The sequence below is a fragment of the Nelusetta ayraudi genome, unplaced genomic scaffold (genome assembly GCF_046127955.1).
Source record: "Nelusetta ayraudi isolate G7.1 ecotype Tasmania unplaced genomic scaffold, CSIRO-AGI_Nayr_v1 ptg000082l, whole genome shotgun sequence".
NCBI classification, from domain to species: Eukaryota; Metazoa; Chordata; class Actinopteri; order Tetraodontiformes; family Monacanthidae; genus Nelusetta; species Nelusetta ayraudi.
This window is the reverse complement of record NW_027466132.1, coordinates 785,703-801,124: the sequence shown is the minus strand read 5'-3', so window position 1 is coordinate 801,124 and position 15,422 is coordinate 785,703. Positions and strand designations below refer to the sequence as shown.

Here is a 15,422-nt window from a genome sequence, read left to right as displayed (position 1 = left end):
TCGGCGTCAGACCCGGCAGCAGCAGCAGCAGCGGCGGCAGCAGCAGCAGTGGGAGAGTCACAAAGTCGTACATCATTATTATCTCGTGGAAACACTCAGCGGCTGTCGCCAGCTGCTCGCTGGAGTGCTTTCGCCTTGTACTTTTTTTAAATTTATTTATTTTTAAAGTTATTCAGTCATACGTGCCAAATGCAACGAGCAAAGACCATGCAAACACTTGACCGGTGCGACTCCGGGAGCCAAGGAGCGGGAGTAATGACCAGGAATGGGATTGGCCCGCCCTGGGGTGCGCGAGTGCTTATGCATCTTGTTTTTCCCTGTGTTCTGCTTGTAATTTGACACACGCACACACACACACGCGCACACACACACACACACACACACACATGCATGCACTCTGTCAAGTACGCCTCCAGAGATCGATCCCGCACGAGGCTTTTGTCGTCCAGTGTGATGCAAATAAAGCAGTTGTAGTGGTTCAGGGTTGTTTCCTTGAGCTCCAGGTCTCTTCAAATGTTCTGACGTTTTGCTGCTGCTGCTGCTGCTGCAACAACTTGCCCGTGCGAGCAGCTCGCTGGCAGCCCCGCTAACAGCGTTATTATCTGACTCTGGAGAGAGACGGAAGCGGTTTTTGATGTCCTCCTACATGAGGTTTAGCAGTGTGTGATTCCTGTTGCCCTCCAGGAAGCTCGGCCCGGCTAATGTGTTGCTTTGTACTCCCACACGCAGGGGGGGTGGTGGTGGAGGGGAGGTACGCGGCTTGTCAGCGGCCAGGGCGCGCATGCCGACTTCCGCTCGCGTGGAGTGGGAGCCGAGGCGTCGTGCTGTCAGATCCAATCGTTTGGCGTGACCCGGAATGGCACCGAGCCTCTTTGGCCGTCATTACCACTTTGGCATTCGAGCCGGGCGGAGCTCATCATCATCGCGCGTCCGTCTGACTACAGGTTCACAGCATAATTAAATCCATTGTTGCGGCTCGGCCTGCTGGACTGCAAAACAGCCATTCAAGCTAAATGCTATAATATCGGAAGCTGGCAAACACGCTCATCAAGGTCAATGTTGGTTCCGACAGACACATACAGAACATTTTGGCCATGGTTGGATGGTTGGATGGATGAACCATGGATGAACCCTCATAGTCCAAGATGGTGGCCCATTCATTTCAATGGAGTTGCTCACCCAGCGCATACGGCAATAAAGTTTTTGACTTAATGGGCCCATAGAGCGTGCGCAGTAGTGCCACTTCCCATCATGCTTCTGGAACTCGCATGATACTATTTGGCCAATCAGAACCATTCTGGAGTGTGTCACTTACAGCCAATCAGAAAGAGCAGAGACACAGCAGCATGTCTGACTTTGTGACGTTTTAAAATAACTAAAACACCATCAGTGAAAAATTTACAATAGAAAGATTTGCTTTGAATCGCGTTTCAGTTCACAGTCGTCCTGTCAGCCGTTTTAAAGGCCTTCATTTTTGTATTGCGGTCTCTAGGAAAAATACTTTTTGGACCCATGGGATTTCTTTTTGCTGCAGTACCTCGAGTGGCCACTAGGATGAATCTCGATCTGGTATCCAGCTCTTATAGTACATCCATGGGGTGAACTAGTTGAAGGAGATGAAGCCAAACCAGCTACATTACACAGATCTGGGCAAAATTTGAAATGCCAAAAAAAAAAACTAAAAAACATGATTTTTACCAGTGATGCACTGTTCATGATTTATTTCATGAACAATTTTGCATCTGCTGAAGAAACAATAATTACGTAAGATATGTAGTGGTGGTTTCAGGAAGTTAAGCTCATTTTTTCTTACTTAAAACTTTCACTTTTTTCAACACAGCCAGCACGTCTGTAGTGATTTCCTCCGTGATCACATCCACGCCTACAGCCGTGTTGCTCCTTTTTGATGGGCCTGCGTCTTTATGTGCGGCAGATTGACAACGAGGAGTACGGCGAAGCGCTGTCCCTGGCCCACGCCTACAATCTGGACTCGGACCTGGTCTACCAGCGACAGTGGAGGAAGAGCACCGTCAGCATCGCCTCCATACAAGACTATCTGGTGAGGGGGAAGGCGGGAGATGATGAGATGAGGCGGCGATACATAGATGTGAGGAAATGAGTCAAGAGGAGGAGGAGGAAGGAAGGAAGATGAAGCACTGTCGCAGTTTTGCTGTTTATCCCACTCTATTAGATGTCATGTGTGCGTGTGCGCGCGTGCGTGTTGCTGAGTCGGGGGGCTTCGGCGCTCTCCGCTGCCCCCTTACTCTATTTCACGCATCATTTTTACCAATTTGTAGCACATTTCCACACTCTTCCCCACTCCCTAATTCTGCATCTCTCTCCATTCCTCCGTTATCGTCGGCATCCACCCCCGTTTGTCACTGCCGCCGCCCAGAGCAAGATCTGCAAGCGCTCGTGGGTGCTGCACGAGTGCGTGGAGCGCGTGCCCGAGAACGTGGACGCGGCCAAGGAGCTGCTGCAGTACGGCCTGAAGGGCACCGACCTGGAGGCGCTCATTGCCATCGGGAACCGGGAGGACGGCGGCAGGTGAGGCTGCCGGCGTTAAGACCTTTTAGCAATATTTTAAGAGGTTTTTCCAAGTTTAGGTGCTTCCATGACCAGTTTCTTATTGCGACATTTAGGTTTCGCGCAGTTCTAGGGGTCATGAAAACGCAGCTATTATTGATTCTCCTCAGCTTCCCTTATTAGACTTGTCTGCCTGCATTTAATCGGAAGCAATGTTTTTTTTCCCAGGTTCATCATGCCGGGCGACGTCGACCTGGACGACCTGCCCTACGAGGACTTTGAGTCGGCCGAGGCCGAGCTTGAGAAGAAGGTGGAGATGGAAAGCAGCAAGAGGCGGGAGCTGCTGGCCAAAGTGGACTTCAGCAGGTAGCGGAAAAGGCTGCGGGGCCAGTTATCTCACAATGAAACCGGATAAAAAATACCCTTAATGAAGCAGTTGGCGGCTGAGGAAGGAAAAAAAAACAAACGTAATTGCCGCTGTTTTCTTTCAACGCTCGCAACCCCGGACGGTTCGATTGGCCGAAAATAGCGGGTAGGACCCTGCGATTTCCACCACTTACGGAATTGTGGACGGAATTGCAGAATCGGAAGTGAGCTGTTAGCTGTCAGGCAGGCGTTATGGGGCTGAAAAGCTTTAAATGTGTGTCGAACACACCGGGGGTCACTGGTGTTTGGGACCTGCGCCTGCACTTCACTTCGCCAGCACCAAAAATAAAATAAAAAAAAAGTGACTCACATCAGCTTGATTCAGTGAAAGGAACTGCCAATGCAAATCGACCTCATACATTTCCAGCCAAGTGGGAAAATTTGCAGTGTTTCTCAATGGGTTTTCTATGTCAAGTGCTTAAATCAGCTCAAATTTCCTATTTATCCGACCCGGCAATAAAACACTTGCTCCATTTATCGCATCAATGCCGGCTAAACAACGACTCAAAGCCTAATTAGGCCAATGGTCGCCTTTTGTCCGCCTTTTGGCCCAAACAGTGCAAATTAAAAAGAAACCAAAAAACAACGGTATGGCTGCTAAACATGGACGCGGCGGCGCATTACAGCCGGTGAATGGCCGTCCCCGGCCAACTCTGACGACCGGCGAGCCAATAAACAGCCTGGCAGCGCCGCTGCACGGCACCGCCGTCGCCTCTCCGTCTTGTTTTCAAACCATCACAAGCTGTTTGTGTCACCCCCCCCGTCCCCCTCCTCCCTCCAAGCATCCAACCAGGCTGTTGGGTGCGAACCTGGACACTCTTGGGCTCCAGTGGGATTAACGCTGTTTCCGGTTGCTTGGTGGCTGAGGGGAAATAAAGGCTGTGTGAGAAACGTAGCGGGTTAATGAGGAAGGAGGCCGACCAGCAGGTTGCGCCGCAGAGAGAGAGCGAGAGAGAGCGAGAGAGAGCGAGAGAGAGCGAGAGAGAGAGAGTGAGAGAAGCGAGGTCATAAGAGCAGGTATTAATAAGTGCAGAGGAGGAGAATTGATGAAGATTAGCTGGTAATCGGTCGGAGGTAATTTATGCCTTTGTTGTCGAGTGCCCAGGGGGCAACTAATGAAAGACCCTTTGGTGATCACTAATCACCACCTCTCTCTCTCTCTCTCTCTTTCTCTCTCTCTCTCTCTCTCACACACGCACACGCACACAAACCCACCTACGCTTTGCACACAAATCTGGTAAGAAACAAAAAAAACACAAGTGTACACATTATAAGTAGCCGTGCACTTTAGGAGAGAGAAAAAAAACTGCATGCAAATTTTGCACATCTGTTACGTTTATACAAGAAAGAAGAGTCAAGGTTAGCCAGGCTTCGGGCTGCGAGCTGCGGTTTGAATTCTCATTTAAAATACAAGTGAATCTATCCATCCATCCATCCATCCATCCATCCATTTTCAATGCCTGCTTCTTCTCAGGGTCACAGGGATCTGCTGGAGCCTCTCCCAGCTGTCATAGGGTGATGGCAGGGTGCCGCTTCATTGCAGGGCCACATAGAGAAAAAACAACCATTCACACTCACATACACACCTACACACAATTTAAAGTTTCCAATTCACCTCACATGCACTCCGGGATTCGAACCTATGACCTTTTTCTATCTATTTATCTATCTATCCATCTATCTATCTATCTATCTATCTATCTATCTATCTATCTATCTATCTCCCGCGATCTTTGCATACAGGAAGGAAAAAAAAAACATGCTGTAAAAAGCGTATTAACATTAAAACGTCACTTGCTGGATGTTTCCCCCCCTTTTCTCCGCTCTCAAAGTGATGTTTTCCACCAGCAGCCGGTACTTTTGACTCCTCCCAAGAGTGTTTGCATTTAAATGTGTGTGTGTGTGTGTGTGTGTGTGTGTGTGTGTGTGTGTGTGTGTGTGTGTGTGTGTGTGTGTGTGTGCGCGTGTGTGTGAGCTGCAATGCATCGAGCGCCTCGCTAATGCATGCTGCTCGGAGGCTCTCCTCCGCCAAGTCCGGCGACGCATAATAACTCTCCTAATTCCTTTTTAACTGCCTCGCTATTACAGAAATGGCTCGGTATCGATCGCCGCCGCTCTTTGCACGTGCGCGCGCGACGACAGACGCCCGTCAATGCCTGTCCGTCCCCCACCTGCTTCAAAGTTCTTTATTGATTATGGAAATGTTCTTTAAAGAAACGACCAGCCCCTCTTTTCTCTCTCTCTCTCTCTTTTTATAACCCTCACTGTTCAGAAGGAGGAAATAAAGTTTGAATTGACCCATAGATCAACAGCGCTTCTTGTTCAGCGGGAGGAGAGTTGCTGCTCAATAACGCGTCGAAAGCAAGTTAATTTGTCCTATGTTGTGTTCCGTGATGTTTGCACCCCACCCCCACCCCACTCCCACCCCACTCCCACCTTCCCCTCGGCAAACACGGCACTCAATAAAATGACAGATGTTAATTTTTCCTCCTCCCTCCTCCCGGTGCCGTCGGCAGCTTTTCTCTCCCGGTGGCGACGAGAGGAATACGACGTGGAGCTGAACCAACGCACGTCCTCCGGTCCCGGTTATTTGTTGTTGGTTTTATTTCTCCCAACGCCGCCGCTTAGCTTTGCTCTTTGGTCGCCTTCTTCATCATTCTGTGTTTGCACAGTGAAATGTAATTCACAATTGGCCCTGTAGGCCTCTTGCAGCTTGCGATCTGCATGCAGCAACAGGAGGGATGACAACGCTGCTGCTGGTGTGTGTGTGTGTGTGTGTTGCACGAGATGGAGAAGAAAATGTGAAGGCAGGTGCAGTCTGCTGCTGCTGCTGCTGCTCCAAGGTCGTCTTATCTGATCCCCATCCAGGCTGCAATCTCAAGTCTCATTTTCTCATTTACTCCCACTGCTGCGAGTGTGAACGTGCACGCTCGCACCAGTGTTTATGCTGCGTCGCCCCGCGTGTAGGCGAAGCCGTCTGCCAAAGCGTTTTTTTCGTATTTATTTATTTTTGTCAGCTTTATGCAGTTCCAATTTTGTCCCATCTCAGCGCGTGATAATCGCTTTCATCTCCCTGTTCCCGTGCCTGTCGTGTGTGTGAGTGTGTGGGCCCACGCCGTATTTGCACTTTAATGTCCGCTCGGTACAGTCGGACTGGAGGTGTTTTTCCGGCAAAGCGGACCGGTTGATTGCAGCCTGCCGTGTCGGCAGCTTCAGAGCCACTCCTGCACCTTAACGCAATCAAGGTCTCATCTCTCTGCGTCGGGGCCTCTTTAACACACTCCAGGCGGTCGCACATTAAACACCCCGTGAGCTCGCGGCCTCCCAGTCCATGCTCGCCATTGTAGTGTTTTTCCTCTTTAAAACCGATTTCTTCTTTTCTCCTCTCCGCTCATTGTTCCGTGCGAGGGCGACTACACAGACGTAATTTAAACCTTCAGAAATGGCCTCCTTCTCCTTACGTGTGCTGTAGACTGGAGAAAAAACATTTAGCTACCTCTGACCTGGTCCGTCTCTACGGTGCGTCAGGGTCAAAGTTTGACTGTGGATGATCCCCAAACAATAGCTTAGCGTTAGCGCGGCCTGTTTACGCCTGCCCTTGACGGTGAGAGCACACCAAAACGTAAACAAATAAGCTATCAACTAAGATGGGTTTCTCTGAAAACGCAGAAATATTTAGTCGGTTCGGCCTTGCGTTTACAAGAAGCCGGCGTTTTCACTGAAACCGCACATATTTAAAAACGTTCCTCAGGGTAGTAACGTAACGGCAGGATAAGTTTGAAAATGCCGCCTTGCCTGGCTTCAAGTAAACACCGAAACCGATAATTTTTTGGAAACGCTGACGTCAGAGCTCTAAACCCCGCCTCCCGCCCTGCAACCTGAGCCGCCGTGAGGTGCAGACGGCCACTCACAACAGCAACAGCGTCGGGCAACGGACTTGTAACTGCTACTAATGACCAGCCTTGAGCCTTCCCATTAACCTCCACTACAACAAACCGCAAGCAGTAGTGAACAATAACACGAAAATTTGCGGTTTCAAAATAATATGTCTCCGTTTAAACGTCACCTAAATTCCGAGGTCAAGGCTCCTTTTTTCTTGCACGGATGAGGCTGTTTTTTTTGTTTTTTTAAATTTCTGGTCATTTTTACTCACAGGCTGATCATTTCCACCATTTCAACAAAGCCCGTTCAGAAGGTTTTGTGTTTGGACCGCATGCGAGTGCGATGGTGCTTCGACCGGCAACTCCTCTTGCCAACAGTACAAGCGTCAGGAGGAGAAGCCGAGGGGTGAAATAACTCCCGAGTGCCTCGCCTCACTCCACTGCCGCCTCCCCCTCCGTCCTCATCCCTCTCTCGCACTCGTTCCTCAGAAGAAGTGACGCAAAGCAATAATTAGCGGCGGCGCTGGTGTTAAGCCGTCGCCCTTTGATGTGCCGGAGAGCGCGGTGAGCCAGTGTTAATCTCTGTTAGTCTGTGTAGAGGAACTCCGATAAGGCCTGATAGCGCACTCTGTAATGAAGGATTAGGGATTAGGGGCTGTGACAGAGGGGTCAGCTCCCCTGCGGCGGCACCGCTGTTGATCCAGGCTAAATTTTTTTTAAAGTGAGTTTTCGGGGGATGCGCCACTCTTGGCCCGGCTCTTATTTTCTTCCCCCTCACGCTTTGCATTTCATTTGGCAGACGGAACATGCCCGTAGACCTCGGGATTTATCTCACCAGTGTCTTGTTAAGGCCCAAGAGGTTTTTTGCCAGGTCTTCAAGTAAAACCTGGAAAGTCGACTGGCGTAACCTGCATTTACGTTGCATTCGGAGAGGACGAGTTGAGCTAGCATAGCATAATGTTAGCGATGACGTGTGAAAACAGCCATCGATTCCGAAGGCGTTCTGGAGAATATATATGCCTTCTATCCCACCTTGTGAAAATTTACATAATTACCGCAACATGTTGTGCAATGCAGAAGAAAAAAAAAAAATGAATTAAAAATAGATAAATAAAAATGAAATAAAATAATCTATTTATACAGTTAGAAAGGAAGCCCCTCTGTTCCAGTGTGTGCCCTGTACATTTTTCTTAACATTTTTACGCCTTTATTTGTACATGAATCAGAACATCCCATAACCTTGCAGTGCTGCACTGCACAAAAAAGTTTCACCAAAAGGCAAAAAAACCTCAGAAGAAAACCAGTTTCCTTCCTGGTTAATATGTAAATGCCATCCGGCAGCATCCACGCTAATCTCTTGAGCAGCAGTTTGGCTCAGAGTCACTTCCAGCATCTTTTATCACAGTCACTTTTTTATTATCTCAGTCTTTTGTTTTTGGTTGCAGCTCACGTCGGCTGCTTCTTGGTTTTCCTCACGACTAAAAATGAAACGTATTGAGTGCATCTTAAAAAAAAACCCCAACATCACACAGTTTCACCTGCTGAAAAATGTTTTTCAGACTCTCGTCATTCTTCACCGTGGCGCCGTCTCCTCGCGGTCACGACTCGGGTGATTGAGCCAGTGGTCCGGGGAGGTGTGAGGGGGTTGGGGAGGGTCACGCAAGGGGGCAGTGGATTTTATTTACGGTGGCGATTAAATTGCCGTTGGAAATGGATTTGATTTCCTGGTGTGAGGCGGAGAAGGGGTGGGTGCTCTCTCAGCTGGCTGACAGCTAGCGTCCCCATACACAACGAGCGAAAATGTTTTGTGCCTCGGCCTGTAAGGATTTGATTTGTCGTCGCCGGGAGATGATTAGCTCGGCGCTCCTGTTCGCGCCTGTCCCCCCCGCGTTTGTTATACGGCCCCCGGTGGGCCGACACCGTGCAAGGTCGAGTCACACTTCATTTAAAGAGTGACGCATGGTTTGACATTTTTTGCAGGTGCTTTGAAAGATCTGAAAGACCCCCGGCTCTTTCAGATGTTTGATGTGTGTTATTTCCATATGCCCGCACACTCACTTCTTCTTCTTCTCCTCCTCCTGCTCCCCCTCAGGTTGACCCTGGAGCAGAAGGAGCTCTGCCGCAGCCGCCTGAAGCTGCTCACCTACTTGGACCGACTGGCTACGTACGAGGTAATCATTGCTGATCGCTTCCGCTGTTAATAAGCACGTCACTGTTAGCACATCAGCAGTAATTCTTCAAACCTGTTTCAACTTGAACTTTGATTGCAAAAAGACTGAAACAATCTCAAGCCGAAGTACCGACTTTCCCGCAACGTGGAGAATTTGCTGTTTCCATCAAATGTTTCCCCATACCCTCAATGCCAATGTGACTTTCTCCTCAATGCGCACTAAAAAGGGTTTTATGGAAACCCAATAATTGCCCCGTGCTTTGCAAAGACAAGACAAACCTTTCGTCTAATTCACAACTCGTGCGAGCGCCGCCGGCCGGCGAGGGCCTCGTCCACGCGAGAGCGAGAGGCTCTTTCAAGTACGGCAGAGAAAAATGTGCATCTCGCCGCCAGACAAGCGCTACAAGCGCTACAAGCGCAGCGTCCGGACTTCAGATGGAGGATAAATAATGTGAACATCTTCAATAAATCACTGCGCTCCCATTCAGCAGCAGCAGCAGCGGGGGTGGTGGGGGTTAGAGATGAGATTTTTTTTTTTTCTCTTTTCGCCCCGTAAGATATGCAGCTCAGACGGGAGTGACGTCTCTCTCTTCATTCGGACATCGTCATGGTAACGGCGGCGCCCGTCAGATTTATTTTGCCCTGATCCATCTTTCTCTCGCTGTGTCTATGAATATGATATCAGGGTTTTTTATCATTCCGACTACGGAGGCTGCACGCCTGGCTGTGTGCGCGTGTCCGTCCCCCTGTGGAAGTGCCTGCACATCACTAGTCTGCAAGCACGCGCACGGCAAAGCACAGCCTGGAGGAGATTTAATACACACGGACGCGTGTAGATCAGTCTAAGCCATAAGGGGGCGGTGCAGCAAATGTTCCCACCTTGACACACTGGCGTGCACACGTGTGTCTACCTGCCGTGAACGATCTCCACTAAAGGGATGAGTATAGGGAACCACCTCCGAGCTCAAAACAGCCCATGCGCTTGACTTTTTGAGCACATTTTTTGGGGGGTTTTCCAGTCATTTAAGGGGTCTTCAACCGTCACTATCAAAAGAGACATTTTGCCCCGTCTGCCATGAAATAAAATTCACCTGCAGCTAGGGGGCATCACATTGCCCCTTTCTTGGCGTGAGTTCGGGGAGAAAGTTAATCTGCATGTTATTTGACAGCAAAAAAAAAAAAAAAAAGAAAAAGAAAAAAAAAAAGTATTCCGTTGGAAAATAAACGTCCGGTGATTGACGTTTGCACCAACGTTACAATATCTGACGAGCTAGGTCGCAAAATGGGGCAGGGTTACCACAGCGCAGTTTGCGCCTGCATATCATTAACGCAAAAAACCTTTGTGGGTACGACTACGACGCAAAGATGGCGGGGATGGTAAGTAAGTAACTCCAAGCAGAAGTTCAACTTTGTTGTCTATCTACAGCTAAGCCGTCTTTTAGCGTGCGGTCTTTGCCATCTTCGCAGTGCTACGTTAGCTAGCTGCTACTAATGTAAATACTCCGGGCTCCAGGTCTTCGTCTTCTTCTTCTTCCACCTTCAGGGGAGTGAAATCACAGCGCACAAGGCCTGGCTTAAGTTGTTTCCAGCGGCTTCGTGTACATGCGGATATTTTTGGAGACGGCTTCGTGTGCCCCCCCAATGCTTTTCTTAACACGCTGAGTTTAAAAAAAAAAAAGAAAAGAAAGAAAGAAAAAGTCCTCTCCATGTAAACGGGGCCATAAAAATGGCTAAATTGTATTTCCATGTTATTAGGTTGTTGTTGAAGTAGTTAATTATTTGTGGGATAAGACCCTTGAGGGGGTCCTACACACAACAACATCACGACATAACACAAATCATTACAATGCAATGAAAGGAAACAAAACAATACACTACAAAAACTAGGATGTTGCAGACATATAAAAATCATTTTTGACAACTTACCAGCGTTTGTGCAGTGAGGTATGGTGACAGAGTCACTGAAAGCATGAGCCAGCTGTTTCAGGTATTGTAACTCCTCTGCCCCTCTTCGCCGTCCCTCCAGGAGATCCTGGGCGGTCCTCACGCTGCCGAGGAGAAGTACGACGCAGAGTTCTTCAAGAAGTTCCGCAGCCAAAACATTGTGTTGTCGGCGACGGACTACGCCAGGGTAACTAACGCTGCCCCACTTCGCCGTCGCGGAACCTGATTCCTTTGTTTCCTTCTTCATTTCTTTCTTTAGCCACCTCTTGAGTCTTTAGTCTATCTGCCCACGAGTCTGATTATCTGTCTGGCGACCTGTCGACTAACTACCTACCAGTCTATCCAACTCCTTTTCTACGCACCTGTCCCACCCGTTTCCCTACCTGTACACTTATCTAACTACCTGCACTACCTGTCAAAAGTGTGGACAACTGTGATTAATAATCAGAAAAAAAAAAAACTTACGTCACATATGCTTTAATGAACTTCTAACATTTACGGAAAAAACTGCACGAGAAGGTGTGCCCAAACTTTTGACTGGGAGTGCACCTACCAACGTACCTACCTACCTACCTACACAAGTGCTAGTGCTGCCAGTCAGAAATCTGTCAAATGAAGGCAGGGGAAGAACCAACAAACAAATCAAATCAAATCCAAAGTTTGTTCATTTCAGTGCACAGTTTTGCTCCAGATGAGCCTTCCAGTCGAGGCGACATCCACCTTTATTCACTCACGTCTGCGCTTCATCTCGCCAATTCAATAACACAACAACAGACGCATTTCATAACGCTGGAGCGCTACGTTATGAAACGGCGTCCCAGCGTGTCGCATAAAATTGGATGGCACATCGGCGCGTCTACGCCACTGCCACCGCTGCATCTTCTCCTTCTTATTTGGCAGCTCTTAAGATCAGTTTCTGTGAAAGTTTTTTTTTCCCCCCTCGTATTTTGTGTTTGAGTGTTGGGTCGGTTGCGTGCGCCCACAGGAGAGCAACGTGCAGGCCCTTGACATTCTGTTCACGTACCACGGCGCAGCGCTGCTGCAGCATCGGCTCGCCATCCTTCACAACTTCCCAGAAACCACCTCTCCGCACGAGTACACCATCCTGTTGCCTGAAGCCTGGTAAGAAACACACACACACACACACACACACACACACACACACACACACACACACACATACACACACACACACACACAGTGATGAGAAGCCAATAAAAAAAAAGGAGAGAGAGGAGGTGGGAGTCTTGATTTATCATTTAATAAAAAACTAAACCCTTACTAGAATTGGTAAAATGAACATTCCTGATGTGAAAGGAGCCCTCCTCATGATATTTGCCCTCCTTTTTATTCTGGGGATTTTTCAATGTTTTTTTTCCACTGGAGCTGCCTTGCAAAATTAAAGCAGTGTGAAGAAAAATATTACCAAATAAGCCCGTGTGTTTTTACACCACACTAAAAGAGGTTATTCATTTCTTTTTTTCCCCTCCCCCTCAATCTCAAATATGCACAAGTAATTTCTCTGTTCTGCCCCAAAACCGTAATTACTTAAAAGGCTCTGGGACTGAGTGACATTTACCTTTAAAAAAAAACAAAAAAAAAAACGTCTGCAGTTTTCTTGACCTCGACCCAACTTAGTTTCCACACATTCCATGCGGTATACCGGATTTAATGAGATTTAATTTTTTTGCGGCGCCACTTAAACCGTGCCCCAAAGGTTCGTCGAAACCGTCGATAACTGTTTCTACTGCAGTGTCTTTGGGAGGAAAAAAAAAACTCCACTGAACTGCATCGACTCGTATCCCTGTTAAATGGAGTCCGCTGGCTAGTGGAATTGACATGACGATAGAACAATGAAACAAGCTCAAAGCGTTTCAGCCCAGTCAGTTTTTTTTAGATTTCATCACACGGTGGCTGCTGTGGCGGCGGCGGCGGCGTTGGGCTGGAGGTGAGCCGGTCGGTGGAGATGAGAGAGAAGCAGGGGAGCCATCGCTCAGCCCTCCGAGGTCGGCTCATGCTGGTGACAGCCCCCGGATTTACAGATGAGTGCAGCCAGCTGCACTTTTTTTTCTTTTTTTTTTCGTCTCACTGCTGCACTTTTGTTCACTTTTTTCCGACGCCGCTATTTAATTTATTTACTCTTTGTGTACTGTGTCTGTTTCTCCCTTATCTTTACTACTTTCTACACTGTAGATACATACAGGAGACATCAAATATATGACCAAGATATGTAGATTAATGTGGCAAAAGAAAAAAATAAAATAAAATACCTAAATATATTATGTTATGTATATATTTTATATGAATGGTGGCTTTTCTAGATCATCATATAAAACTTGTGAAAGTTATTTCACACTTTTTTGTTTCATACATATTCCACGTGTGTTCATTCATAGTTTTGATGCCTTGAGTTGACAATCTACAATATAAATAGTCATGAAAACGAAAGAAAAACCTTTCAATCAGAAGTGTGCGTCCAAACTTTTGTCTGCTAGTGCACATATATATACTGTATGTGGTATGAACCATGCGCCCCTCCGCCTGCACCTCCATGCCGCTGCTCCCCTTTTATTAGCCGCCCAGAGTTTGTATGGAGGTCAGGCTGCTGTGGCTCTGCAGTGGGCATCCATCACGGCTCTCCCCGCTGCGGGGCCACTTTCCCATTCTCGCCCCCCGCCACCTCCCACGGCCCCGCTCGGCGCTGCTGGGAGGAGTGCCACGCCGCAGCAGACGGCCTCGGCTGCAGCCATCTGTTTGCAGCTCCGCAGCTGCAGAGTCTCAAGTGAAGAGGAAATAAAGAAAATAAATCCTGCCGTAATATTGATCAGGTCTAAATTGAAACGTGCCTGCAATATTGCAGGACAGTAATATATATTATATATGCATATACATACTGTATATTACGTTATTATGTATATTTTCTCTGCACGCCCCAAGGGTTTAGCACAGGCCGAGGAGTAAAAATAAACACCAGCTCGGTTATTTATTACTTTTCTTACCATTTTCCACCGTGCCTCATCCCTGCATGCTCTTCGATTGATGCGAGGCCGATTTGGGAAGCGGCTGCGGAATGATTCATATCTCCCAATGATAACCGAGATCTCCTGGCGCTGTTTACTCGCTGGCCTCTCACCTGCCGGTGTTTAATGAGGAGAGAGGTGCCGCTGAGGGGTTTATAGCCCTCTGCCTGGAACTGGCGGAGCATCTTGATCTCCCGATCGGAAAGCTCCCCGCATTTTCTCACACGCCCGTCGGCAAACTTCCCGGAAATGAGGAAAGTCCAGTCTTCACTTTCCTTTCTGTACAGAGAATATGTGCGAAAACTGTTTTTTCCCTTTGTGATGTCACAAGCAGCAATGATATCACTCTGATGTTTCCAACTCAGTTTACGTAGATCAGGTCGCGTTGTGAATTGCAAAATGAAACACAATGCACAGACTTTTGGTCACAAATTGTATATGACTAGATCAGGACATATTCAATTTGTGTGATTATTCCTGTTGGGCAACTAGCATCGGCGGGGAGGGACGTTGCTGGAGGCTGTAAACAGAGGGCTAAACAATGCCGAAAGATAAAAAATAAAAAAGTCGTGGTAGTGGCTGATTCAATGTTGTTTGGGCTTTTTTCTTCTTCTTCTTCTTCTTCATTTTTTTTTTTAACCAGAGAATAGGCTTCCCCTCCTGGCATTTTAAATAGCCGTGGCACATTTGCACTCGGCCTCAAAGTGCAGCCGAGCGACGGATGATTTGTAGCCGGCGGTATCTCCTTGAGTTTTACAACCTCCGCTAAAGAATCTCCCGTCCCTCTCTGCAGACAAATAGATGAGGAGAAAAAAACCAAACCCCTGAATTCATTCCCAGGATGAAAGACGAGAGCCGCTCCTGTTCAAGTGTCACCCCTCCCCTACCCTCCACCTTTGCAGACACGCACGCGGCCGTGTGACCCGCCGCCGCCGCCACGTCAGGTTGCCCGAGCCGTTCTTCACCCGCCTCTCTGTTCCCTTGCGCTGCCTATTTATCTTCCTCAGACATGCCAACACTCGAGGAGAGCCAGAGTGGGGGAAAAAAGTGGAGTTCAGAGGCGGCGGCGCGACATTTAGAAAATAAAAGCTCCCGCTGTTTGCCACCGAGGCGACACTTCAGACTCGAGACTCGTGTCGTCTCGTGTGTTTTAATGATTTTCAGATTCAGTTGTTTCTGTTTTTCGCCGGAGTGCCTGCAGCACCTGCAGCACCTGCAGCACCCTGGGACCAGCTGGTGGGGTTTTAGTCTCAGAGACGAAGACTGAAGAGCAGTTCCATTGTTGCATTAATAGAAGATCTAATGAACTACTAATGCTAGCTGCGTTAACAGAGTGGTGTGCTGAAGAAAGACTTCACTGGCTTCCTGGCTGCCCTTAGAACGGTTTTGAAAGTGTTTAAACGTTTAATTTTTAAGCGCTTAACGACCTTGAAGCGGCTAATTTCCGAGAGATTT

The 15,422-nt window shown here is 48.2% G+C and overlaps 1 protein-coding gene across 1 annotated transcript in view; it reads left to right on the top strand.

The window, feature by feature from the left end:
- The window catches only part of nbas (NBAS subunit of NRZ tethering complex), a 123,521-nt gene that overhangs the window by 19,456 nt on the left and 88,643 nt on the right, over positions 1 to 15,422 (top strand). Inside the window, exons 16-21 of the mRNA XM_076044719.1 lie at positions 1,934 to 2,059; positions 2,396 to 2,547; positions 2,755 to 2,892; positions 8,926 to 9,004; positions 11,030 to 11,134; positions 11,933 to 12,069. Of these exons, the coding sequence (XP_075900834.1) occupies positions 1,934 to 2,059; positions 2,396 to 2,547; positions 2,755 to 2,892; positions 8,926 to 9,004; positions 11,030 to 11,134; positions 11,933 to 12,069 (737 nt within the window). The remainder of the gene's footprint in view (positions 1 to 1,933; positions 2,060 to 2,395; positions 2,548 to 2,754; positions 2,893 to 8,925; positions 9,005 to 11,029; positions 11,135 to 11,932; positions 12,070 to 15,422) is intronic.